The sequence below is a fragment of the Pollicipes pollicipes genome, unplaced genomic scaffold (assembly GCF_011947565.3).
Source record: "Pollicipes pollicipes isolate AB1234 unplaced genomic scaffold, Ppol_2.1 Scaffold_6138;HRSCAF=7277_pilon_pilon_pilon, whole genome shotgun sequence".
NCBI classification, from domain to species: domain Eukaryota; kingdom Metazoa; phylum Arthropoda; class Thecostraca; order Pollicipedomorpha; family Pollicipedidae; genus Pollicipes; species Pollicipes pollicipes.
The window spans coordinates 31224096-31252088 of NW_023596818.1; the positions used below are offsets into that span (position 1 = coordinate 31224096).

Genomic DNA, 27993 nt, shown 5'->3' on the forward strand with positions numbered 1-27993 from the left:
TCAGTGGACCCGGTTGTGGCAGCGGCAGGTGGCGCGGCAGGCGCGGGCCGGTTTACCGCGCGTCCGGCACGTCCAGTTTCTGTCCAGCCGGCGCAGCTGGGCACAGTTGCTCCAACGATCCGACCACGGGCACGAGTTGGTGCACAGCCGCTTCTTGCTGTTGCAGGAGCGCCGGCAGCGACTGCAGGGCCGGCCTGGCTGGTACGGCCGACCCAGACGCTCCACGTAGTTGCCGCTGTCGGTCACGTGGGCCGGTCACGTGGGGTGGGGTGGGGGGGGGGGGCTGTCATGGGGATAGCGGGATCAGGTCAAAGGTGCTGAACTGGGATTGGTGTCGCCAGGTCAGGAGCGCTACATGCGGCGGGGTGTTACATGGGGGCGATGCGGTCACAACAGCGCGTGGAGTGGTCAGCTGTCTCACGATAGATGGCATGATCTGGTTAAGGATCGCACGAGGGTTTGTTGTTGAACCGAAAACGAATGGCGAATGAATAAAGCAAACATTTGCAAACACCGTGGTCGTTTTCATCTGCTGTTTTGCAGGTTAAGTTATGGTTAAATATACCATCCATTTATGAGTTTCTAACCCAATGCCCTCGTGGCACACGGCCTAAGGCTGGCAGCAGTTTCTTCACCACCCGTAAAACATCAGCTGATCACCTTTTGTTCCGCATATGGTTGCCGAATACCTGACGATATCGTCAGTTGTGAGCTGTGGCGTAGCAGATAACGAATGAATGGGCGACAGCGTGAAACATCTGTCAGTGAGTTGCACTCACGTGGGGCAGTAGTTGCAGACGTAGTTGTAGTACGGAGTGGGCTTGGCGTTCTTGCAGAAGGTCCATGCGCACCCCACCTTATGCGTGGAGTACCATACCATCTGGGTGTAGTGACCGACTTCCGTAAGGTTGTTCTTGCTTGAACCGAACCGGAAGATGTCCTTCTCCAAGAACCAGCTCTTAATGGCAAAGTACCTGTAGTTGCAGGCAGAAAGCGTTGGGAAAATCGTGTGTTAGGTGTTCCGGAGCTTCGTAAATTATTGAAACAAGTGCGCTGGCTCCGAGTGTATCGTATCCAGCTCGTTACAAAATCACCAGTCCAGCTGTTAACAATCGTCTGGCCCCGTGTGGTCTCAAGCGGTTCTGTACAGCCATGGCATTTGCCGTCGCGTTCTAGGACAACAGGACGTCAAGACGTAATCCGTTTTCACTTCTGGCAGTTACCATTAGTTGTAGTCAGATTAGGTCCATATGAATAAAGCATGTGCACTTTCACTGCTTCGAGGAACATGAAGACAAAAAGAAGAGCGGAGAAAAGGACCAAAAGTAAAGCAAATACATACCACGGCACTTTGTGCGTTGAGACGAAGATGTTCTGGCCGCAAGCACCGAAGTTCTGTTGCCACCTGCCCGTATCATTGGCGTGTACCAACAGCTGGCATTCCTCAGCCCATACCTGGGCGTCCTTGGCGGCACCCCTGTGCCAGCTCTGGAGGTGACAGAAGGCGCCAGCTCACTATACACACGCATACCGGCGGGTAACTCGTGGGGCTCCGTGAGCTGTCTGGAAAGGCGACGCGAGACGCAGGGCGCCATGTGCTCTTACATACAACAGGGTTCGTAGAATATGTGTTCACGACGCTTCGCCGCCGCTGAGATTATTCGCAACAGCGTCAAGGGGCGACATTATTGTGCATAGCTTGTCATGTTTTTCCCTTTGCACCAACGGGCGTAATAACACACAAGACCAATAGGCAAGGCTCGAGGGACCTTCCAAACCACCTCAAATTGTGCCCGACATAGTTTTAAATGTAAGGTGAAGGACTGTGCTGTGCCATCAATTCTCAGTTCCCCGTCAGCTTGCGCTGTGCGCTGTGCTGTGCCACCTCTCATGTCTTCCTGAACTCCCATCAATAAGCCTATGTCCCGTCACCGAGCCGCCCGCCCGCACGGGTATCCGGTAATGACTCTGACCTCCCTGCCTGCGCCGCCCGGGGCCTTCCGCCGCGCCGCCTCGCGGCAAAGAGTTGCCCCGGCCCGTATTGGGAGCGGCAGCCTTCGGGGTCGCGGCGCTGGTGACCCCGACGGCGGCCGCTTGGGCAACAGCGGGAAGCGCGCGCGTCAGCAGCGCCCACGTATAAGGCGTCAGCGGTGCTGCGTCAGACGGGCGACGAGCCGTCTCCGCCGGCGTGGTGCTGACCCCGGGCGAGGTCACCGGCGGCGAAGCTCCACCGGTCCGGCCTGGCCACCGACGGCACCGCCGAGGCCGCTGGATCCGACGGCGTGGCGGCGGCAGAGCTGGTGCCTGCTGCGGCTTTAGGTTTGCGTGGCGCCGGGGCAGAGGTGTGCAAGGTGTTGGCCCCGACAGGAGGGACGCCATCGCTCGTGCCGTGTGTATTCCCGGGTACTGGTCCGTTCGAGCAGCAGGTACTGCTAGAGTCGGCAGCAGGCGTGCCGGGCGGATTCCCGGGTACTGTTCCGTTCGAGCAGCAGGTACTGCTAGAGTCGGCAGCGGGCGTGCCGGGCGGATTCCCGGGTACTGTTCCGTTCGAGCAGCAGGTACTGTTAGAGTCGGCAGCAGGCGTGCCGGGCGGATTCCCGGGTACTGTTCCGTTCGAGCAGCAGGTACTGTCAGAGTCGGCAGCAGGCGTGCCGGGCGGATTCCCGGGTACTGTTCCGTTCGAGCAGCAGGTACTGTTAGAGTCGGCAGTAGGCGTGCCGGGCGGATTCCCGGGTACCGTTCCGTTCGAGCAGCAGGTACTGTTAGAGTCGGCAGCAGGCGTGCCGGGTGGATTCCCGGGTACTGTTCCGTTCGAGCAGCAGGTGCTGCTAGAGTTGGCAGCAGGCGTGCCGGGCGGATTCCCGGGTACTGTTCCGTTCGAGCAGCAGGTACTGTTAGAGTCGGCAGCAGGCGTGCCGTGCGAATTCCCGGGTACAGTTCCGTTCGAGCAGCAGGTACTGCTAGAGTCGGCAGCAGGCCCGTCGCTAAGCCCGCTGATAACTCCATTCACCACAGACGACTCTAAAAACGCTGACGCTGTCGGTAGCACCTCGTTAATTGGGCCACTTGCACAGAAGCTTGCACGTCGGTCGAGCGTGGCGTGCACGGGCTGGTGATCGCGATACATTGACGCGGCCGAGGTGGCGCTGCTCTGTCGTTGTATTTGGCGTGTCTGACTGATTGTGGGCCTGACAAGTGCAAGCGTCCATGTTTACGTCCGACAGCGGAGCTTTTAGCGGTGTCGGTGCCAAATGCAAGTGGCAGGCTTGGCGGATGTCCAGAAAGTTAGGCGCCTGTTTTGTCACCATGCCGACAAAACCCCGATGTGCGAATAGAGTAAATTTGCATGCAGTGACAAAATGTAGGCTGCAGCAGTATATTTGTATCGTCTCAGGGTCATCTCATTTCATTTCTAATACTCATCATCACAGCCATGCCGAGAATTCGCGCAAAAATGAGTCCCGAGGCGCGGTTTATAATGGTATTTCCAGGAGGGGACCCGTTGCCAACAGACATCGCTCCCCGTCATCAGGTCTGGGGCGGATCTCCCCGCTGAATTGAAGCGTGCTTTGCGAGCCACTCGGGCTGCCCATTTCGAGCTGGCGGAAGTCTGTTTCTAACGAAGCCCGTGCATGAGCGTGAGCTGCTCCGACACTTCTGCTGATCATCCCGACCGGCTCCTTCAGTCAATACAAATGACTCGGCGGCCTGGAGTCTCGACACCATTTGTTGCCAGCCGCGCGGCTTCTTTCACCAGCTGGCGGCAGACCGCCGGTCAGGGGGCGGGGGCGGGGGGGGGGGGGTCGGCTGCTGACAGCAGGCAACACCGGCGCCATTGTGTGCAACAGCGGCCGAACCGGGCTCCGGTCGCCGCACTGACGGCGTCGAGTGCCCCACATCGGCAGGAGCTCAGGTGTAGCGGCAGCGGCCAACAGGGGGCAGCAAGGATTGCCTGTCCCCATCTTTGAAGAAGGCCATCACTAAACTCACGGCGTTCCATGGACAGAAACGAGGCAAAAGCCGCGTCTGGATGTCCCGGCCCGTTCAGCTGCTGGGACCATGCGCCGCTGCTGAGCAAGGGACGCCAGGCGAGCGTTAGACACGCCCCGGCCGCCGTCCGGGCAGCCTGCAACAGCGTGGCGCCCACTGCCCTGCACGGCAGCACGGCCGCGACCGGAGACGGCCGGTGGACACGGCCGGGCGTGCTGGACCCTGCGACCCCTGTCCCTCTTGCCCCCGGCCCCCTACCTAACTCCTGCTTCTCCCTGCGTCTACCCCTGTCCTTGTCTTTCCCTGTCCCTGTCCCTTCCTGGTCCCACCCCCTATCGGTCCGTACCCCTTGTCCCTCACTGCTCCCACCTCCTCTTGCTCCGTTCCCCCCGCCCCTCCCTGAACCCGTCCCCTGTCCACCTCCCTGCTCCCTCCCTTCCCCTCCCTGTCCTTGCCCCAGGACCGATCGGAGGTGGTCGAGACAAAGCCGCTTATCTAATGCATTGGACGAGGGCCAACAATCACGTCAAACTCCAAGTCTGACTGTGCCAGGCCTAGATAGCTCCTAGTGAGAGCACTTCAAGCACCATAGAGGCCATCTGAACATCGTGTGCAGTCCTGAATACACCGTAACATAAGGGTATTCGATATTTTGGTGACCACCCACTGTGACAGTGCCGGGACATCCGCTATGAGCCCCACCACAACGGCGCCGGCCATCCCACCTGCCAGCGCCAGCGTAGTGGTGGTAAGACCAGACCTTTACCCACCGGCACTGACGTCTGCCAGCGCCAGCATAGTGGTGGTAAGACCAGACCTTTACCCACCAGCACTGACGTCTGCCAGCGCCAGCATAATGGTGGTAAGACCAGACCTTTACCCACCAGCACTGACGTCTGCCAGCGCCGGCATAGTGGTGGTAAGACCAGACCTTTACCCACCGGCACTGACGTCTGCCAGCGCCAGCATAGTGGTGGTAAGACCAGACCTTTACCCACCGGCACTGACGTCTGCCAGCGCCAGCATAGTGGTGGTAAGACCAGACCTTTACCCACCAGCACTGACGTCTGCCAGCGCCGGCATAGTGGTGGTAAGACCAGACCTTTACCCACCAGCACTGACGTCTGCCAGCGCCAGCATAATGGTGGTAAGACCAGACCTTTACCCACCAGCACTGACGTCTGCCAGCGCCGGCATAGTGGTGGTAAGACCAGACCTTTACCCACCAGCACTGACGTCTGCCAGCGCCAGCATAGTGGTGGTAAGACCAGACCTTTACCCACCAGCACTGGTGAGCCTGCGCCTGCCAGTACTACCGTCACGTTATACACGTCCCTGCTCCTACCGGAGCGATGATGCCACATCACCTCCACCCACGTACACCTCCATGTGTCGCTGCCCGTGTCCATCCCCAGGCGCTAGCAGGGCACAAGAGGGCCAGCACTCACCATCTTGAGCATGTTGGCGGCGCGGGGCTTCACGCGGCTCCTGAAGCGGTTGTGGAAGTGTGTCAGCTTGCGCTGCACCTTCGGCGAGCGGGCGTCCAGCTGCCAGCCGGCCACCTTGTCACCAAAGAGTTTGGGCGCTGGAACAGGGGGCATCGCGTGAGAGAGCCGCGCGGCTCGGCTTCGGTGACCGGGTCTGGGTGAACGTCTCCACAGCGGAACGGGAAGCGCCGCGTGAGGGAGCTGTGCGGCTTGGCTTCGGTGACCGGGTCTGGGTGAGCATCTTTACAGCGGAACGAGAGGCGCCGCCAGAGACGGGGGTACCGTGACGGGGATACCATCAATGTGAAAAATGCTCTCAATGCAGCTAAACTGCGCTGGTCGGAAAAAAATGTGTGAGCGGCTCTTCTCATTAAATTTTCACTCTGTTGGCTTCTGAAGCTCTTCAGAAACACATAACACATAACATATCTAGATGTTATGTGTTTTGCCAGCGGTAAATAGGGCAATAGTACAGTCATTTGTCTATTGTTGCTAACACTGTTATAGTGACGTCAACCGAATACAGCTGAACACCGAGGACTGCGGGTAACGCAGCGGTCGCCAGGAGGCAGTCAACCGAACACAACTGAACACCGAGGACTGCGGGTGACGCAGCGACTGACGGGAGGCAGTCAACCGAACACAACTGAACACCGAGGACTGCGGGCGACGCAGCGACTAACGGGAGGCAGTCAACCGAACACAACTGGACACCGAGGACCGCGGGTGACGCAGCGGTCGCCAGGATGCAGTCAACCGAACACAACTGAACACCGAGGACTGCGGGTGACGCAGCGGTCGCCAGGAGGCAGTCAACCGAACACAACTGAACACCGAGGACTGCGGGTGACGCAGCGACTGACGGGAGGCAGTCAACCGAACACAACTGAACACCGAGGACTGCGGGTGACGCAGCGACTGACGGGAGGCAGTCAACCGAACACAACTGAACACCGAGGACTGCGGGTAACGCAGCGGTCGCCAGGAGGCAGTCAACCAAACACAACTGAACACCGAGGACTGCGGGTGACGCAGCGGTCGCCAGGAGGCAGTCAACCGAACACAACTGGACACCGAGGACTGCGGGTGACGCAGCGGCCGCCAGGAGAAGGCTAGTGTTTTGTGTACAAGAGACGGCTAGTGTAGGCGAGTTCATGCTCATGACGGCTTCTGTGACGCTGTCACCGCTGATGGGTTCTTTCGCAGATCTGTCCAAGATTGCAAGACCTGACTAAGCAGGCTGGGTGACGACAGAGGGCAACGTGTAATGGACATCAGTGTGAAGTGTGCACTGCTTAAGAAATGCATGACTTTCCATGAATCATGTTGTTTGACAACGCGGTGATGAAAGGAAGCGGCAGAATATTCAAATTTAATATATCAACTGAGACTTAAGAAACACAAAAACAGACTTTCACAGTTTTCGGTTCAAATAAATGGGGGCACATTTGATGTGATATGAAGCCTAGTCGTCTACCTGCCTTGATCACGCGCATAGAGCTTTATCTCTACCCGACCCTCCGGCGGCTGAGAGATCCAGCACGACCCAGCAGCTGATGTCAGCAGCATTGCCGGACATTACAGACGCTCTCAGATGGGGTGGGGTGGGGTGATTGAAGCTGGGGTGATGGAACCAACAGCCAGCAGCCTGCCGCCTAGACACCAGCCATGCACTGATCAATGGCGCAATGCTGGGACGGCGGCACACATTGAGATGATGCCGCCATTGACGGGCCCGGCTCTCCTGGCCAGCCAGACCCGTCAACAAACGGATCGCCAGTAGCCACGCTATCAAAATATTTGCGGTCTGCTGCGACGAGAGCCGCGCATCTCCGGCCGCCGTTCCCCGTCCACGGCTGGTTTGAACACAGGCGAGCTGAAATAGCCTGCGGACCATTGTGGCGAGGGATCATGAGCCCGGTGTTGTTAGCTACACATTCCCAGACGGACTAACATAGACACAGGGTAAATACAAGTTGCAGTTTAATAAACACTGTCATCGTTTTGACGTGGAGCGTCGCTGTAGCTGACAATGCGGTCGGTGCAGAGGGCACATCAGGACTCCAGAATCGCAGCCCGTAACCAGCTACTTTGGACTGCGGCATGTTTTCTTGGAACACTTGTGTGCTGAGGTAAGATGTGCACGGAAAAGCACCGAGGTCATTTCCACCCCGGTTGATAACGGGAAGTTGGAAGAGCCGCCGCACCAAAGCCGCAGCTCCGGCCCGTCGCTCGCAATCGCCTCGTTGAGGTGCGGGATTCCTGGAGCACCCGACGGGGGCAGTGTTTACGTCTGCGGCGTCGGTTGCACCGGCGCCGACGTCGACAGCCGGGCCGGTGTACACCGTGCATGACAGGCCGGTCGGTGCCAGCGGGGCCGAGCCGTCGTCACCTGCCGTGCGGCTGCCACGCTGTCTGGCAGACGCCGCCAGCGCCAGCTGAGCGATGCGACGACGAAGCCGGCGCAGGCCGGCGGCGAGAGGTCCAGCCCCCAGACGACCGCGCCCGTTCGTGATGCGGCCTACAGTGCCGCCCAGTTGCGATGGCTCTCAGCGCTGCGCCTCCGATGCCAGATGAGCACGGTGATGCGAATGGCAGGCGCCGAGACGGCTCGCTCATAGCGTGAGCAATCGCGCTGTTAGTCAGAAGAGACTCTGACGCGCAAGGGAAACAGCGATAATTCGACCCCATCCATTCAGGCGTGGTCCGGTGGGCTTTTCAAAACAAAGATGGTCACGGTTACAGCAGCCAAAACAGCAAACAATGACTGCAAAACTGAAATGTTAACCAACCAGGAAGCCATGGTCGCTGCTGCCGGGGTGATGAAATGCCCCCTTTATCACCCACTGGGTGTAAGCATGGACAAACGACCTGGACACAACCAGGCTAACCACAATATGGAGCTCTTCCGCGGTGAGGGTGCTTGCGTCAATTATGTCCTGCCTTTGACTGATATTAATATTGTTTTTAGCCTTGCGTATCAAAAAACTTTTAACTGGATAATCCAACTATCATTTTGGACCCGCTTGTACTATTTGATTGATCAACAAAGCCTGAAAAGGAGCATAAAGATCGATGAAATATATTTTCTTCGGCGTGAAAGCGTCACGAAGGTGGACTTCAGACACCCGTTTAAGCAATTTTTCTATGCAACATCATACGACTCATGAATAAATTCATAACACGTGGGAAATCACGTCCCTTAGCCCCAGCTTTTTCGTGTTTGGGCAATTTGTTACGGATGTCTCGGATCGAGTCGTGATTATCTAAGCATCTCGCCGAGAACCATATGACATATCACGTCCCGCATTACATCCGTTGGGAGTGCCTTGCTTTATTAGAAATCGTGCAGCATTGCTGAAACTGACTCCTTTTGGCCTGTCCTTCGAAAGATTGAGGGGAAGAAAACTTATCTTGCTAAAGGTGTAACCAAACAAGAGTCAGACTATTATGACGTAGTTAAATACCGGGTATCCTCGAAAAAATAAACAAGAACGTGGCAGCATGAAAAGGTAACTTATGCAGGTCCGGGAGACTTCGCAGAGCATTATGACACCAGAAGAGGCTCGAATCAGCAGTACCTGGCCATGTAGCCAGTTACAGTAAACGACGGAGATAGATGGGTGAGAAAGCTGGCTACATGAAAAAATGACGAAGCCGGCATCTAAAACGATTACTTCATAACTAAATAAGTGTGGTGGCCTCGCTGCACATTGAAAAACTGGTTGAAAAAGAAAATGTATTGATATTTCTGCAACAAAACTTTGTAAACACAATAAATGGGCAGCAAATTCAAAATTCAAAAGTTTGGACATTGTTTTTTGAATCGAGGTTTTGAAATTTGACGTTATCGCGTATAATTACTTTGACAGAGGCTTGTAGTCGAAATATCGATACATCTCTCTTTTTCCGCAGGGCATTCAACGAGAGATAATGTCATTATAATCGTGTTATGTATTTGTAATGTTCTCGCAGCTGCACTGGGCTCAGATTCAGAGCTTTTGACCTAACAGTATGAAGATGAAAGATGATTGGTACAAAACCACTTGTAGGACTCACCCATAGCTGTAAATTCTTACGTTTTTTGACCATATCTCATCGTCGGAAGAACATAAATAGCACAACGAGAGCTTTTGGGCTTTTAAGGATGAAATTGTTCCATCACCATCCAAAAAACATGTTCAAAACCAGAAACAAAAACATAGTCCAAAATAATAAGTAAAAATAGGAAGTGACCAAAAACGCAGCCCACAAAAAGCACCACATTTAAAATAAAGATGTCTTTGGAAAGGAATCACACGGTTATACTTGACATTCATATCAAGGCTTAGTTGACGCCAAATTTACTTGGTTTAATTCACTCAGTTTTTGACGTGTGATATCTAAGCGCAGGCAAGAGTGTCAAACGTGTCCAGTTTTGCTTTGAACACGCTTGTTTTTTTTTTCTCTCAACTCGGCGTGCGCACAAGGACGCGGGGGCTATGATCAAGTTGGGGGGGGGGGGGGGCAATTCCAAAATGCTACAAAAGACCGCGATAGATTAAAAAGCGGGCCTTTTACAAGCAGAACACTCCCATGCAGGTCAGAATGGACCCTTTACAGACCAGAATTCGCCCTCTACATACCAAAATGGGTCCTTTCCAGTCAATAATGGACACTCTTCAGGTCAGAATGTATCCGATAGAGTAAGGATGGACACTCCGCGGGACAAAATATGTCCTCCACAATCCATAATGGGCCCTCTACGGGTCAGAAAGACCCACTTGGCAATTAAGCTCAGAATGGGACTTGTACGTTGTCAGAATAGCTCTCATTAAGTCGGAATGAGTTTTTCACAGGATAGAATGGCCCTCATCAGGCTTGAATGAGCCCCTCTCCAAACTAGAATGAGCCCTCCATAGTCGATGATATGTCCTCTACACATCGAAGTGAGCCATCTACAGACCAAAATGAGCTCTCTTCGGGTCAGAATGGGCTCATTACAGATCGGAATGGGCCCCTCTACGGACCAAAATGAACTCGCCACAGTTCAATGATGGGCTCTCTTCTGGTCAGAATCCCCTCAGAAGGGAGCTTGCAGTCGGCAATAGGCCTTCTGCAGGTCAGAATGGGCCCTTAGCAGGCGAGAATGGGCCCTCCACAGACCAAAATTGGCCCTCTACAGTTAATACTGGATCATCCACAGGTCATAATGAGCCCTCTTCAGGTCATAATGGTGCTTCACAGGCCGTCATGAACCTTCTTAAGACCAGAAGGAGCCTTTGATGTACCATGAGTAATGGGCAATCCACAGCTGATGCACCGTCAATCCAATACTCCACAGCTGATCGACAGTCAATCCAACAATCCACAGCTGATCCACAGTCAGTACAATAATCCACAGCTGATCCATAGTCAGTCCAACAATGCACAGTTGATCCACAGTCAATCCAACAATCCACAGTCTTTTTCAGGACAGGTCCACTAAGTGTGGGGGACTCCCTCCAGCATTTAAGTCAGGGAGGGGCGAGTTGCCTCCACTGCCCCCTCCCCCGTTCCCGCGTCATTGTACGTGTCTTATTTATGTCAAGTAATTGTGAATACGATTAAAGCAGGCAGTCACTGCTGGCATACCATTTGCTTTTTGTACCCGGTCCGCCGGATCAGGTAAATGGCTTTCCGGTATCAGTTGGCTTCAAAAAATGTCCAAGATTGGTGTTATGGTTTTATTATTATCTCATCAGTGAAATCTAGTGCGTCATGTAAATATATATATATATATATATATATATATATATATATATATATAAAACGCATGCAATGTAGCATGTCAACCAGCTTCTCATATAACTGTCCATAGGTGTGGAGATGAGAAAATGAAAAGGTCCACCCTTGCTGGTGGAGCTGTCTAATTCATTTCAAGCCCGTCCCATTTCCGTTTAAATTATGTCTCACAGTTTTTTTTCCGTTTTCTTCCAGCTATCACAAAGTTGTCTTTTACTACCACCCAATCAATCATTTTCTGTATACATCTCACCTCTACGCAACATACCTCATCTCTGTTCAACACTTCTCACGTTTTTCAACACATTCCACCTCTGTTCAACACATCTCACCTCTGTCCAGCACCACATCCCATCCCTATATTGCACCGAATCCCGCCTCCATTCGCACCCCTGCCCTGCATCACATATCATCTTGTTACCTGCACCAGAATTAACGCCATTCTGTGCTCGGTCCCAGCGTCGTATCTTACCATTGTCCTATCACTACCTTTCGCCGCTGATATGTCACCAATATCTCCTCCGTCCGCCATCGCGTACCACCTTTGTCTCACACTGCACACTCACCCATGCACGTTTGCACTGCTCACTCCAGTACCATCACGACCGCTCGGCCCTGTCCCGCCATCCCATTTCATTCCCCCCCCTTCCCTCCCCCCCCCCCATTGGAATCCCTCACCCTCCCGAACCACCCCATCTCACCCCTGATCCTATCAGCACCCCTCATTTGGCCCCTCAGCATCCTCACCTGGCCCACCAGCACCCCTCACCTGGCCCGTCAGAGCCCCTCACCTGTCCCATCAGCACCCCTCGCCTGGCCCACCAGCAGTCCTCCCCTGTCCCATCAGTACCCCTCACCTGGCCCACCAGCATTCCTCACCCTGCCCCATCAGCACCGCTCACCTGGCCCATCAGCACCCCTCACCTTCCCCATCAGCACCCCTTACCTGCCCCATCAGCACCCCACACCTGGCCCACAAGCACCCTTCACCTGGCCCATCAGCACCCCTCACCTGGCCCACCAGGATTCCTCACCCTGCCCCATCAGCACCGTTCACCTGGGCCATCATCACCCCTCACCCTCCCCACCAGCACCCCACACCTTCCCCATCAGCACCCCTCACCTGCCCCATCTCCACCCCTCACCTCTGTCGCGGCGCCACTCTCTCATGACGCGCTCGGCGGCGCCGGCGGGCCGGAGCAGCACCGCCAGCAGGACGCACGCGAGCAGGCACCGGACCTCCATCGGGGGCGGCTCTGGCGCTGGCACGGACGCCGTCGGGGCTGGCGGCGCACTGAGCACCGGGCTGCCGGGGCACCGGCCCAGACCCGGACTGGGCCAGCCGACGGCGTCCCCTCCCCCCCCCCCCCCCCCCTCCCCTGCCCCGCTCCCCCAGCTGGGACGTCGAGACCGCTGTCTGGGCGCCGCCGGCAGCCCACGTCATGCTGCGCGAAGTCTGGCCGGTGTACACTGGCACGTCTCAGACATGTGCAAGGCGTGGACGGCTAACATGCAGTCGTCAGGCTAGCTCGAAAGCGAACGTCAACAGAAGTCAGACAACAACAGTTTGGAGGGATCTCTCCGTGCTGTTTTTTCACGACGCGGCCCCGTGCCAATGCGAACGAAGCTAGACAGCTTAATTTGCTAGTTGCAAATTGATCTGTCAGGTGAAATCTGGATGCCCGTTCAGGGGGTCCAGGTATGTTCGCCTGTCACTTGCCATGTTCCTACCATCAGCGTTCAAGGGGCATGGACATGGTGACCTCTGACCTAGGCATCTGCCGTGAATACGTTGTTATATAACCAAAGCACTTTGCGGGACTACGGGACGTTCTCAGCTTACGAATATGGTCATTTGATAGGCATTTTCGATCAGCTGCTTATGATATGAGGAAGTAGACTCTTGTCATACAAACAGCCCCGAACGGAAGTCTAATCTCGGGGCTCACACAGATGCACTATTGCGCCTGAAATGACCAGACCAGAAGTCACTCGTCAGCGCTTTACCTCATAAACTTTGCATTTGTTGAAATCCGTCATTCTGGAGCTAACTCAATTGCTTTTTTGGTACGCTGCATTTCGGTTGATATCTGGCGCGACCGCCGGCCAGCCATGGAAGCCTGGAACCTGCCTGGTGTGCGGGCTTTGTCTGTCAGTGATTATGGCGATGCTCGCAGTGCAGGATAATGTGTTCTTGGCCTTGATGTTCGTGAGCTGTCGTCCGGGCATGCTTCTCCGTAACTGCGTCGAAGTTTGACATACCGAAGTACAGTCAACATTTTCCCCTTTGATTTGTGCTCACATGTTAATACCGGCAGCCAGCAAAGCAAATTTATGCGATAGAAACTGGATTTCGATGGAGATTTAATATCATTTCAGCGAATTTCAACAATGCAGTTGGTTTACAATGCGGTGATTCATGTGAAAATAAAATACTATATAGCCATCGATGACATTTTGTTCTTTACCCACCTACCCAATGATGACTGATTTCATTGGTGACTATCGAAACAAGATTATTTTACGAAAAGAGCGACTGAAAAGGAAACTATCACAGTACATAGAGTCAGGGAGCGAGATGGCACTGGAGATGAGTGAAATTTAGGATCATCCGTAGAGCCAAGCAGGGCCATATTCATATAGCGGCCCAGAAGGCTCGTGCCTCTCCTTTTACCCAATCCATTAAATGTATTATTATACGAATGACTAGATGTTGACAGTTAAACGTTTCCGGCATGTACAGAGGAGAAAATGAAAAATATTCGATGGCATAAGTCTGACACGGAATTTTGCACACCTGAGGCACACTTAAGTTGTTTTTTGGTGACATTGTTTTAGCTGCACCCCCCCCCCCCTTCCATTGCTAAGCTTTGTGTCCATCATTTTAAAAGAGTAAGTCATTTTATAGTGCGGCAGAACTAATATTAAGATTGGTGTTGCTAAGAAAGTTATCACAAGATGTAGATCAAATACCCAAACAAAAACACGACAATCATTAACTTAAAAGAGCTCCTCCATATTTGAAGATGTTGAAGCAAGCATCAGATATGGTGAAATAAGCTCACGCAATTGTTGGAATACTTTTTATCTGGAACAGACTACTCTAGATACCGCGATCTCTTTATTGGGAAAAATGGTGCCCAATACGTCCTTGTTTGATTGCATCACCGTGTCCTGCACAACATTGATTGAGACACAATGGGCAGCCGTTATATCTGAAAATGGCACTTACGAACACCGGATGCGAACGGCTCGACGATCATACTTTTCTCTATCTTGATTGCCGCATGGTCGGTGTATTACATGATTTGTGTGAGGCTATCATGATGTCATAGATTACTGCATGACCTTGAAATAGTATGCATGAAGTAGTCTGCACATATTTTGCACGAAATAAACGAAATAATATCGAAACGAAGCATTATCTGCACGAAATATTCCGCACACATTGTATGAGGTTATCATGACGTCATAAATGTCTGGATGACATTGAGGCAGTCTGCAGGATATATATATATATATATATATATATATATATATATATATATATATATATATATATATATATAGTCTGCACATATTTGCAGGCATGTTGCTCAGAAACTAAGAGGTTTAGGTATTAAAAGGGCAGGGCCATGAACTGCAACGAATCATCTTCAAAACGGCTATTTCAGTTCAGAACCTCATACAAATGTGAAACACTCCCTTTAACAGCCGACGACCAAGAGGTCGGGTCAGGTCAGGGGGTCGCGGGCAGCCAGGCGGCTGGGGACGGGTGTGCCTGGCGCCCAGACACCACAGACGCTGGTCGGTGTGGGCTGTAACCCGGCTTCAGTCACCCCGGGCCGGGCCACAGCCGGAGGTCTCCCATGTCCGGGCTGCTGACAGCAGATCCAGGCCCTGGTGCTGATCCTGTGTCGAGGATCTGATGTCAGGTCCAGCAGTTGATCTGTGTCAGGAGACCAGCAGGTGACCGCTGGAGATGTGTTGCAGGTCGAGCGTTGAGGATTATGGCGCAACGGCGGCCATGTTTGTGGCAAGGTTATCTTGCGGTTTCGAAATTTCGTGATTGTGATTAGTAGGCTTTTAGTAAGCGTAATGGGCGGCAAGGAAATGTTCGCTGATATATTTGAGCAAATCTGTTTATCAGCTTCGAAGGGGCGAGAAAGAGCCTCACATCCGGCCGTTCAAGATGAGGCCAGACACGGTTGATGTCCTTGTCACCTCCATTTACGTGTTCTAGGGCCGGCCATAATTCATGTTTTACAACAGAACTTGATTCATAGACTGAACTTATCATGTTATTTGGGTCGCCAGAACCACACCTGGTGGCACGTGACTGAAAAGGGTGTGCTCAATAAACCGATCAAATAAAGTAATCACGCGTTGCAAGGCGAAGTTTCGAAACATTTCTTTTATGGTGCGTGACCCATTCAGCACACAAATGCAATCTCAGACACTAATACCTGGACATCCAAAGCGGCGCGGTCCATACCCTTTTGACGCGATGCCATGACAGGAGATTAATAGCCGTTCCTCGTACAGTCATAGCCGGGATTTTCTCAGACCCTGCCCTGCCTCGCCCGGGTCCCCGTGCGGCGATTCATGGCCAGGTAACCCCACCTCCCCATCAGATGCGACTCACGTGTGAACGTCGTCGCGGCCCTTACTGGACCGAGTCGCGACAAGCGGCGCTGGTGCAGCGGGCTCACACGACACGGCGAGGCGTAGGCGTGTGACCGTCAGTGGCTTTAGACGCTCATCAGCCGCAGACGAGGTGTAGGGTGCTTATGAATGAGCTGCAGCCTTCAGTCGCGTTGTAGACCAGCCAGTCATGTTCTAGGTCAGGTCACCGGTGACCGGTCACATGGTCTGGGTCAAGTCACCGGTGACCGGTTACATGTTCTGGGTCAGGTCACCGGTGACCGGCCACATGTTCTGGGTCAGGTCACCGGCGACCGGTCACATGGTCTGGGTCAAGTCACCGGTGACCGGTCACATGGTCTGGGTCAAGTCACCGGTGACCGGTCACATGCTCTGGGTCAGGTCACCGGGGCCCGGTCAGATTTTCAGGGTCACCATTTTGATCACTGTTGTGCGTCTTGAAAGGAACCACTGTATTAAGTGCTGATGGAAAGAAATAAGATAGGCCTATTTATTTTACAATAGATGAATGAATACGGAAATAATTCCTACCCGGATCGGTACAGCAGCTTCCCTTTGGCACGCATCCCCCCCCCGCCCATCCTGCCGTGACTACGGGACATCCTGCCCCGTAGTGACGGCGTTTGAAGTGGGCAGTTCAGCGACGTTCACCCCAAAACGGCCGCGTCGGATGCTACTCTGGTAATTGGAGCAAGTCTGCTAATAGATCCTTCAACAAGCTGGGAGACTCCTGGCGCGCACTGCATGACCGCCGCACTACAGTACTCTTGGCACGCACTGCATGACCACTGCACTACCGTACTCTTGGCACTCACTGCATGACCACTGCACTACCGTACTCTTTACCGTACTCTTGGCGCGCGCTGCATGACCACTGCACTACCGTACTCTTGGCACGCACTACATGACCGCTGCACTACCGCACTCTTGACGCGCACTGCATGACCGCTGCACTACCGTACTCTTGGCACGCACTGCATGACCACCGCACTATCGTACTCTTGGCGCGCGCTGCACGACCACTGCACTACCGTACTCTTGACACGCACTACATGACCGCTGCACTACCGCACTCTTGACGCGCACTGCATGACCACTGCACTACCGTGCTCTTGGCACTCACTGCATGACCACTGCACTACCGTACTCTTTACCGTACTCTTGGCGCGCACTGCACGACCACTGCACTACCGTACTCTTGGCACGCACTACATGACCGCTGCACTACCGTACTCTTGAGGCGCACCGCATGACCGCTGCACTACCGTACTCTTGGCGCGCACTGCATGACCACTGCACTACCGTACTCTTGGCACGCACTGCATGACCATTGCACCACCGTGTGATGACCGCATCGTAGGACCGTGCACTGTGAACAGCACTGAAGGGATGGTGAAATATACATTTATAACGACCTGGTCTCGAGGCGGATATTCCTGACCAGGGCCGGCGGTACCGACTTTCTCAAGGGGGAAGGGAAAGCAGATCTAGGGGCCTCCTAAGCAGATCTGGGGTCCCCTGTCAAACTCCCTGTTGCCTATTCTGCTTGATTGTCGTCTACTTCTCTGAAAGAACCCCTTAGGTAAATGTAGCTGAGGAAGTCCTCATCTTGACTTAGTTTTTCGTTGTTTTAATCGGGCATCCCTTTGAGCTGGGGCGGCTTCATCTGCATTTCTTATGGTTCCTTTGCATGTGATTGGATCTCATTTGGATTTCTGGGGCCTTCTGTCAAACAATAGTGCCGCCGTTGGGCATCTAGGGCCTCCTCCGGGGCAAATGCTTCTCCTGCCTGCCCTGAGGGCCCTTCTTTTGATTTGGTGGGATGTTCTTTCCGTCAAATGGGCTTCCGGAAATTTCGATGGACAAAATTATATTTGCTCTTTCTCAAATGCCTAGGGCGCCGACTGCCCCTCTTCCTTCCACTTAAAATATATTTCGTTTACCATTCAAAGCTCTAGCTATGGATTCTTGCATAAATCTCCCTTTGAGGAGCGAGCAAGACAAACACTGGACTGGGCTTGTCCCCGAGACGCACCTGAAGGCTGGATCGGCCAGTGTCCAGCGGGGCGTGTCCGCGCCGGCTGGCAGCCAGGCAGTCGCCAGCACCAGCAGAGAGGGGCTCCAGCGGGTTGAGAGTACCGTCCCGACATGACCGCCGGGCATTTCCGGCAGCGACGGCCGCCGTGCACCAGTTGGAGGTCTCCATTTGGGAGCGACGGGGGGCGCAGACGGCGAGACGGGGGCAATGCGGTCAAGGCGGCGGCCGGAGGGGTGTCTCGGGGCACCTGCGCTCGGAACACCGCGAAGACCCGCACTCTGAACAGAACGCAAACTCGACCCTCAGATCGGGCTGTGCGTAGACGAGATTCCATGCTCCAGGTGCTTGTCCTCTCCAACTAAATCACTTGCTTTCATAACCAGCTAAAAAAACAAGTGTACGGTGGAAACTAACGTTCATGGACCTTTTCAAACCGCACCTAATTTTCCAGTGAGCTATTATTAGTAATTATGACGAATTTTACAAAAATAGTAGCCTCTGTGAAGATGTTTAGAAATAAAGCTGACATGTGTGAATAGTTAAGAATTTCATGGCCACAAACACTGAATTTGAGAGCAGTGTTGGGTCAGGTCATTCCTGAACGCCTCTGACTACAAGCAATCCCGTGGTTACGCAGCGTGTCACCCCAGTTATGCGAATGCGATGGCATGACTATTGCGTCAGTCACCGCACCGTACCTGTCCTGTGTCACCGTACCGGTCTTGTGTCACCGTACCTGTCCTGTGTCACCGTACCTTCTTTGTTTCCGCATCTTCTTTGCGTTGTCGTGTCCTCCAGGAGAAATTATGTGCAATGTGAATCTCAGGATATTATAATTTTTCACATCCGTAATCTTCGTCCCATTCTGAACGCTTAGTCATGATGTCGAAACTTGTTTTGAAGAACGTTGTTTACGTTATGTAGGCTTAGAAAAAGCTCTTTTTCAGTCGTTGTGATCAACACTATCGCCGCAAACAAGTTTTTCTTCGTGTGCTCGCCACAGCTCGTCAAAAATTTTCGGCTCGCCTGTGTTTTGGGCAGTCTTTAGCACGACACCGTGTACTGGGTATCAGGACCTGTGGGCCTGCATGATTACAACGTTCTTGAAGCGTGCAGCTATTCCACCTTCACTCCGGCGCCTCGTAAAAACCCGTAGCCATGAGGACCCTGAAACCGTCAACCTTCTGTTTGAAAAGCTGCCGCATACTGCAGCTTGTTTGCACCCGATCCATGTTTTATCTCGTAAAAAGTAGCCAACACGTGCAGACTGCCCTAACATATCAAGGAATTGGCTTGCCAAAACATGACAGCGCTCGTCATGCCAACATTATCAGACGGGACCCACCGGCGATCTAATTCAATGTCAAATGTGAATGCACGAGAACTGGGACGGACAGCAGGGATACACATGAATGGTCGACGCGTCTTTCAAAATAGCCGGTAAATTTTATTCCACAAGTGCGAAAATGCGTTTGTTTCACCATCATGTACTTACTGGCCATTTCATCTTTGCGGTACGTTATGACTCGGTCCCATATAACCACATAATAGAAAATAGCAAAATTGACTGCAAAATAGAAAATAGGTACATCATGACAAAACCCGCTTGCTAAGCAGAATTTACCGGATATTTTGTCGAATCTGACAACAATGGCTGTCACCCTCGTTTATCTCAGTTTTCGTATATTTCATATGCGATATCCAGCAGGGTCCGTGTCAATTGGACATGAACCTTAGGCGGTGTCCAGCTGATGCTGAAATGGAAAGGACTATCAGGTTCCTACAGGATACTGTGTGGTTTAAAACGAACGTTAAACTTATAGTAATGTGTTCAGGTACTTGTGTACCAACAGGCGAAGGAAATTTCATGTTTGTTCTTAATCCCAGAGTTCTTTCTTCCGATATGCATTTGTGGGACTCAGAGGTGCATTGGAGGGGGGGAGGGGGGGTTTAAGTCAGCATTGGGAGGAGGGCACCCCCAAAAGTGTATAAAGTAACGCCCCTGTTTGGAAGTAATCAGCCATGGACCTCCTCGTTCACAATGGACCGACACTTCAGCACTCCTTCGGGTCTGCCTCTGGTTTGCAACTCGCGCGTAATCCGCAGTGACGTCACGGGGGCTGCAGTGGCGGGGGCACGTCATTTTGCGGTGCTCAAGCGCCTGGCTGAACTCACTGAGTCGGAGCATTGCTCCCTGACATGACCGGCACCCGTGCTATTCTTATCCCAGTATCACACCCTGACGTCACGTAGACGCACGTCACCGGAAGTCGTGAGGGGAAGGAAGGGATTCCACACTGCACATCACTTCGAAACACGACCGAAGCGGCAATGATGCAAGCTTTGCTCACGGCTGCAACGATACGGGAAAAAGTGCGGGGCGAAGATGGTGATGGGCAGGATTATCCCAGATTTGGAGGTGATGAGAGGGGCTTCAAGCGCTTTAAAGGTGTTGAAATGCTTGTGTCATCCGCACAGTTTTCTCGATTTCTTTCAAAATTAATGTCACAAGTCACCGAGCTCGAGTCTGGTCAAAATGTTAAACACTGCTGAAACGCCGCTACCACACGGTAGGTTATTTCACCGTTAAATGATCTCCTAAACGAACTAAAAATTGAAAATTTTCGAGAGCCATCATAATTCCCTGAAAATGAACAACTCAGAAGCTAACTATCTCGTTTGTTGCGCCTCGTGCGCCGAGTGTTTGTTGAGCTTCGTCATCGAAGTGGATTGGATGTTTGGCATTCCGCAGCCAGAGAGCATAGCACATGACTGAACTGCTGCCAGCAAGTCTAGCTTGGCCGCGCGTCAGTTTCGCCAGCACGTCCCCACACAGCCGGTCATGGGCCAGCTGGTCTGTCCGCAGTTGCGCCGTGCCCAGCTCTACCCTCCGCTCCCCGTCCGCGAGCCGGCCCAGCTGCGGTCGGCGGCGGCGGCGGTCCTCGGCGTGCCTTATACGTCGCCGGGCGGCGGCCGGGTCGGGGTCAAGCCTTGGCGCCGGCCGCCGGGTCGGCCCGGCGGAGAGGCGGGCGGCGCTGGAAAAGGCCGGCTTGTGCTGACTAGGACCGACGCCGGCTTGGGAGCGGATGGGTCTGCCGAAAGGCGGGCCGCGGATGATTGTCTGCCGGACCTCACGGTGACCGGGTTGCTAAGTGCGTATCGCTGGCCACCCGCGCGTGGCACAGCGACACGCATTTAACGGAAGAAGACACTGCCGCCTGCAGTGTCTCCTGTCCGCCGTGCGTGATGTGTCTGCCGTGTCTGCTGCGTCTGCTCTGTCATTTGTGCCTGTTATGTTCGATGTTTAGTGCTAGCCGTAACTGAGGTGTCCATTATGCCCGTCGTGTTTGGTGCCGCATTTCGTCGTAAATGCGCATTGCACCCGGCTAAGAAATGCGCAAAGACAAAGAAAAATGTCAAACATGCTCTGTTGACTTGCACATGAACTCTCACATCTGCTTTCTAAAATGTGTTAAGAGTGTGAATCTTAGGTTTATTGGATGAAAACAATGTTGTGGGATAAGACTTCATTCATCTGAGAACTTTGCGGTACCGAGACTTAGCCGACACAGGAAACCCACTTTGGGGTATAAGTACGGTGGCTCGGACGGGGCACTCCCGGCTGACGGGGGCACTCCCGGCTGACACATGCGGTCTGCCCTGGAGAAGCCGGGCGCTGGGAGAATGCGGGATGAGTCGCGATTCAGGGAAAAGGCCCATGTTAGAGTGAGCCTGGAGTGTCTGACTTCAGCCATAAGTATGATGGTTGTCCAGGTGTGAGACACTCCTGTCTCCGAGCTGGCCGCGGCGGGCACCGCCTGTCTGCCGAGCGCACGCAGGGCACATTTTTGCACGCGATTCGTCGATCGATGATCGCATCGACGGAAGTCCGTACACACCCCGAGCTCACATGCAGTACAATCGGACAAAATATCAGTAAATGTATGGGGCCGGGCTTGAGTCAAGATCGCTCGGATATCGGTCCACGATCGATTAGCACGTCTTCGACGTACGATTTCAGTGTCAATTTTCTTGATAATGATTCACAGAGGTTTGAAAATGTATCTGAATGCCTCTTTAGAGCTTCAGATGCTGCCCCTTTTTTATTTCCCTAAAACCGACGACAGTCAAGATTGCATCCACAAGAATGCACGATCATGCCCAACACAGATTACTGCAGATGTACGCTATCTCATCAGATATGTTAGCCACTGGCGTAAACGTCTTCCTTCTCGTCGGCGCCGCGCTCCAATCACCTAATACAAGTCCAAAGATATCCCGGGATGTGTAGATGAGCCCTTCTAGCGATATGCCTTAAATGCCGCAGTTCAAAATTGCTATTTTAACGAAATGAATCAGGCCGGCACCCGCGAACTGAGGGCGTGGCCTCACTACCATAACTGACGTCAACAGGAAACATTTCTGATTGTGCTTGCACAACATACAAGCGACGATTGCATGTTATGCATGCATTATGAGTGTGCGTGCACGCTCCGGTGTGATCCGACCAGGGGCACTAAGATCCAGACCTTAAAGCTCCAACACATGCACAGCTCTCTGGCGTGGGTGGCGTCGCCGGAGTTGGCGCCGTCCACGTCAGATGGTGTTTGATTTGCAACTGCCCAGGTTTTTCAGCTGTTCTGCTCAGCTTACCCGCACTGGGTGGCAGAGCATACGGCGGCGCCCAGTACTCTGCGAAGGCTGGTCCTTCTGGTACGTTTGTTGTTGGTATGTTCTGGTATGTCTGGAAACCTGCGTTTGCTATGGAACGAATGACTGGTGTACGACTGATTGTGCGTGGTAGATAAACTAACCAATAACCTCGAGGGTTTGGTGAGACTGTAGGTGTTCAGCTGTTTAAGAAGAAAAGTTTCCTAATGTTTGCACTGCTGCATACATCTTAACGAGGGAGCTCTAACGTTTGTCAATGTTTTTACGTTATTTGGTTCATCCGCATACGGTATGGAGAATATTTTGTACACCAAAATAAGGACGTGATATGTCATTCAGATGGGATGGTCATGCGGTAAAGTTTGATGTCGTTCGGTTTATGAGAAAGGTGTTGATATGAATGCATATCACATTTCAGCTTTGCACAAAGGCTGCAAATTACTGCCAAACATTTTCAAGTGTTAGCACATGTGGTCGAGCTCCACCTTAAAAATATAACTTGAGGCCAATGCTGGCACAATCTATTGCTCTCTGTTTGGTGCCACACATATGTGGGTAAAAATGGACGTGAATGTGTATTGCGTGGCATAGCCCATTATGCCAAAACATTCTGTCCCGCTGGTAATGTTCTGTAAATTTGCGAACCATGAACGAACGACTGTAAGATCCTCGTATAGCACGAATTCATGTATTGTTATTTGCCGAATTAACATCCACACATTACACTCGCAACATTCCCACCAGTTAAATAATATTCATGGGACATTAGCTTCGCCTTTTGTGCACATCAAAGACAACCACACAACAAACGGCAATTGTACTGTCACCGATGACGATCGCAGCCAAGGTAACAGACATCAATGCAGAAAAAGCAAGCCAGCAAATACAAATGAAGTCTAGAATACGTACTGTGAGCTGTGACGTGACGGAGCTGTACACAACTGTGACGGAACTGTAAGCAAACTGTGATGAAACTGTACACATCTGTAGCGGCAGACACTGCTGGAGAGGTGTACGATAAGGCGCACTTACACCGGTTTATTTCGAACGCTGCAACGTGCTCCTCATTTCAACGCTTCCAAATTCAACGTGAACGGCACCGTATCCCACCTTTCCCGGGCAGCATATTTAGTGGCCTCGTTCATCAGCCAAAGAAATGTCTGGCGGCTCTAGAAACCTGACCGCGTCCGCTGCAGCAGAGGCAAGGAGCAAAAAAATGGCACCGGCGGTAGCTCGTCAACGGCGGATTGCCGTGACTTCATCGATCTGCCTCATGACTCATGACTATGACTCTCCAGAAAAACCTCCCGAAAAAAACTCCAAAAAAACTCTCCAGAAAAACGTCCCGATACGAGCACCTCCACTAGTCGCAGCCGCTTGATACCGGTGACGTCGCCAGCCTGCTTGTCACGGTTTCCTGGCTCATGTCGCGGAGCAGGCCGGACCTGGCGCCACCTGGCTGAGACCTGCAGCTGACTGTGGGCAGGTGGCGCCACCAGCGCCAGCGCGCACAGCGGAGATGCATCTGTCTCGTATTCGGCGGAGCTGGTGGCAGGTGGCGCCACCAGCGCCAGCGCGCACAGCGGAGATGCATCTGTCCCGTATTCGGCGGAGCTGGTGGCAGGTGGCGCCACCAGCGCCGGCACGCAGCCGAGACGCACCAGTCATGTCTTCGGCGGGGCTGGGGGCAGTGAGGTGCTCAACGCTATTCCGGAATCATCAGTGCTCGCTGCCGCCTGATGCAGTCATCACCCTGGCGGAGGTCACGTGTAACCAGCAGCTGGCGTCGGGTGAGCAGCTGGCGCTGGGTCAGCAGCTGGCGCCGGGTCGTCAGCTGGCGCCGGTGGCGCCGGGTCATCAGCTGGCGCGGGGCTAGCAGCTGGCGCGTCGCTGATGTTTAGTTGGTGTCCTTCAAATCTGGAAACATCAATAGCACGTAAGGCTCATTGTCGAATGGAACTATCACGTGAGGGACACAAGCAAACTTTGAGCAAAATTCCGTTGCATCCACGCAACAACCACGCAGCCGTGCGCGTGACGTGCATTTGGCTGCACCTCTATGTCATGTAGCATTAGGGATACGCACCACCGCTTCCTGGTCAATGTGAGCACACTTACTGACTTCGCCTGATCAGCATGCACCAAAAGTAGACGTAAAGAAAGGCACATGGCACTAACTGCTCACACCGACTTATCATCGTCAAGCAGTTTTTGGGTAGAAGCGAATACCTCTAAAGAGCTCTTAAGGCTCTGAATTACGGTCAGGAGGCGAGACTGAGTCTCCGAACAAGAGATGGGCTGTCCCTTGTCCCGAGAGCTTAGCACAATGCATTCATCACAACACAATGCAACACTCACCCGCCAGTGTAGCCAGAGAACGGCTTCGGCGGTCCGTACCCGCTCGAAGTTTCCAGCGGCCGGGGAGGTCCGAACCCGAACACAGGGCCTTGGTAGCCGTGCCCCTTGTGGTGTCCCTTATGGTGCCCCTTGCTGAAGACCCCATGGCGCCCGAAGCCATAGCCGTCATACCCTACGCTGTGCCCCTTGTTATGTCCGTAGCCCTTGCCATGTCCGTGGCCTTTGACCTTAAAGATGGGCACCTCATAGCGGACAGGTACGGGGATATGGATGGGTTTGGCCACCGGGTATGGTTTGGGGTACGGGATCGGCTTGGCCACCTTGACGGGCACTTTGACGTGATACGGCTTCGGAATGGGAATCGGTACCTCCTTAACAAAGAACTTGAATTTTGGAAGCCAAATAGGGAAGTAGCTCACATCGGGCTTGTACGAGAACATGTCCATGAGCCCTTCCATAAAGCCCTTGCCCTTGCCCCCGTGGCCCTTTCCCTTGTGTCCCTTGCCCTTGTTGAAGTTGTAGAAGTGCGGGTCAACCTCTCCGTAATATTCGTCATAACTGCCATAGCCATGATGTTCACCATAGCCGCCTTGGTCACCAAAGCCCTCATAGCCACCAAACCCCTTGTGGTGACCAAAGCCCTTGGGCCCATTATAGCCCGCGTAATCACCATAGCCACCGTAGTTTCCATAGCCAAAATCATCTCCATAGGAGTGGTGCTCTTGGAAGCCCTTACCACCTTTCAGTGTCCGAGCTCCCGCACTTCTTCCGTACTGATCACCATGAGAGCCGTAGTTATAGTCATGGTCGTTACCCCCATAGTGATCTCCCTCGTAGTCATTGGAACTGAAAAGCCCTTTTCCTTTTCCACCCGTGTTATAATAACTTTCGGAGCCATAAGGTCCAGCGTAAGACCCCTTCCCTTGTTTCCATAGCACGATACCGTCTTTCAGACCATGCTTAAGCCCCTTCTTGAGAGCCTTGAGAGGAGGGATATCGACCCCGAATTCATACTTGTAGTCCTGAAGGTCGTGTGACCCTTCGTGACCACCCCCACCGTAGCCTCCATGGCCACCGTAGCCCTGCTCTTCGTAACCACCATAGCTAGCTGGGTAGCCCTGCGGCCCACCGTCGTAGCCCCCTGACGGGCGGCCGCCACCGTAGCCGCCGTAGCCTTCGCGGGCGGGCGGCCCGCCGCCGCCACCCCCAGCGTCTGCGGCGGCAGCCGCCACTAGGGCAGCTAGGGCGAGAAGCTGGAACAGAGGGAACGCTGGGGGTAACAGCCGCATCGGTTAACGTACGGATGACGAGTCGTTCAGACGGAGCGCCAATTTGCTGCAGGGTGTGGCAGCTACGCACGGCCAGGGCGACGAGACCCGGAAGCGGTCGGATCAGTGGGAGGCTCGTGCCACTTCGGCTGGTCGGGTTATCTTCACGCCCGCTGGGAAAGCTGCTGGTCGTGCAGTGTTTTCACTGGGAGTTTAAGTCTAAAAAAATACAGCGGGCAACGAAACTGGCAATGCCGGTCTTCCGATAATCCGCTAATCTACCGAAGCGTGCGTGTGTAGGAATGCGTCGCGCGAAAGCGCACTGTAAGTGGTTTACTGGCGTTGATTCTACATCAATATGAATTTGGTCAGTTCTGTGAACGTTTTTCACCGCACGTGTTTAAGTGTGTATGCAGTGTTTGCTGACAATTACAAACATAGAACTCAGACCCGCCCGATGATTCTGGCCGCTTTGTGCTTTGCATTGAGTAATGCCTTTGCAGAAGCACCTGTGGAGTTTTGCATTGCTTCCCCTGACCCCTGGTTGCGGTTTTGTGTCTGCGAGCCGGCGCCCGCCTGGCGCGAGGCCTTACTCTTGAACTGTCATCACTAACTGCTGAACAATGAATGCGGTCATACCCCAACTTGGTGTACCTGTCATGTGGTCAGCTTCACGTGATGCGGCAGGAATATGCATGCTCTTTGATGCGTCAGCTGACAGGTTGTGCATATATAGCGTCATTAGTGGACGGCTGCACGGCTGTTTTTCCATGTCCAGCCACAGCTCAAACTCAAACAGCCTAAACACGAAGCTGCTTGCACTTATATGCACCAAAACGTCATTGCAGTGCATTGCACTGATAAATGACATTGTACTGAAACAGCGGCTTTGATTTTGTTTGGTTCTATGACCCCATACGGCTCAGCATTCAGAAACAGGAGAACGGAGTGATACAAATGCAGCCGACGTGACCCAGCAGAGATGAGCACCGCGACGGTGACGCGTACCGTGACATATGTCGACAGCGAAATTGACAAGAGGCTACTGGGGCAGCTCAAGAAGGAAACTAACAGAGTTACGGAGGTGCCGATATTGTCATAAGGCTCGGGATAAGCGGACATTTCCAGAAGGGCAAGGAGCTGCTATGAGGTTTGTGGTCTGCGACATAGCGATTTTAAATGTGCTAACACGGCTTCGGATCACCGAGATGACCAGGCGGTTCCGAGTTCGAACAATAGTCGAGTCACTAGTATTGGATTCCCCAGGGTGTCCCAGGTCAGTGCTCGTGAACCGCCTCAAGAAGGTCTACATGCCCCCGTATCAGTGAAAGTTCCGAGGCCTCAGCTACGCACAAAACGCAATACTGAAGCACTATTCAACGATGCTTACAGGTATGTGATATGTGTATCGACGAATAACGTCCGTACGATACATCTGCATGAGTTAGGCACTCTATGGGCCAATTTAACACTCCTGCAAAGAGGCAACACCTATACCGGTAACAATCAGCCCACCTCTTGTCCCACAGTTCTGGTACCAGCCTACCATTTCAATCAATTCTGCCTCTAGTGGAATGTTGCCTATGTCACCTGACAATAACAAAGCACAGACACGTGGTAGAAGGAGCTAACGCAAGTCACGTCTACGAGACACCAACAACAGGGCGCCAGTGGAGTCTCATCACCGTCACGAGCCGTCACGGAACCATCACCAGTTACTTACCTTCATCGCTCACCACAGCACCCGCACGAC

At 53.2% G+C, this 27993-nt stretch overlaps 1 protein-coding gene across 1 annotated transcript; it reads right to left on the bottom strand.

Moving 5' to 3' along the window:
- Positions 1-27969, bottom strand: LOC119105573 (uncharacterized). Its single transcript, XM_037229034.1, has 8 exons — positions 27964-27969; positions 24973-25613; positions 24070-24228; positions 12386-12546; positions 5439-5575; positions 1343-1488; positions 780-974; positions 1-235 (listed from the first exon to the last, which is right to left on the bottom strand). Exons 1-8 carry the CDS (start codon positions 27967-27969, stop codon positions 1-3), a joined length of 1680 nt encoding a protein of 559 aa, XP_037084929.1.
- Positions 27970-27993: the final 24 nt, after the last annotated feature.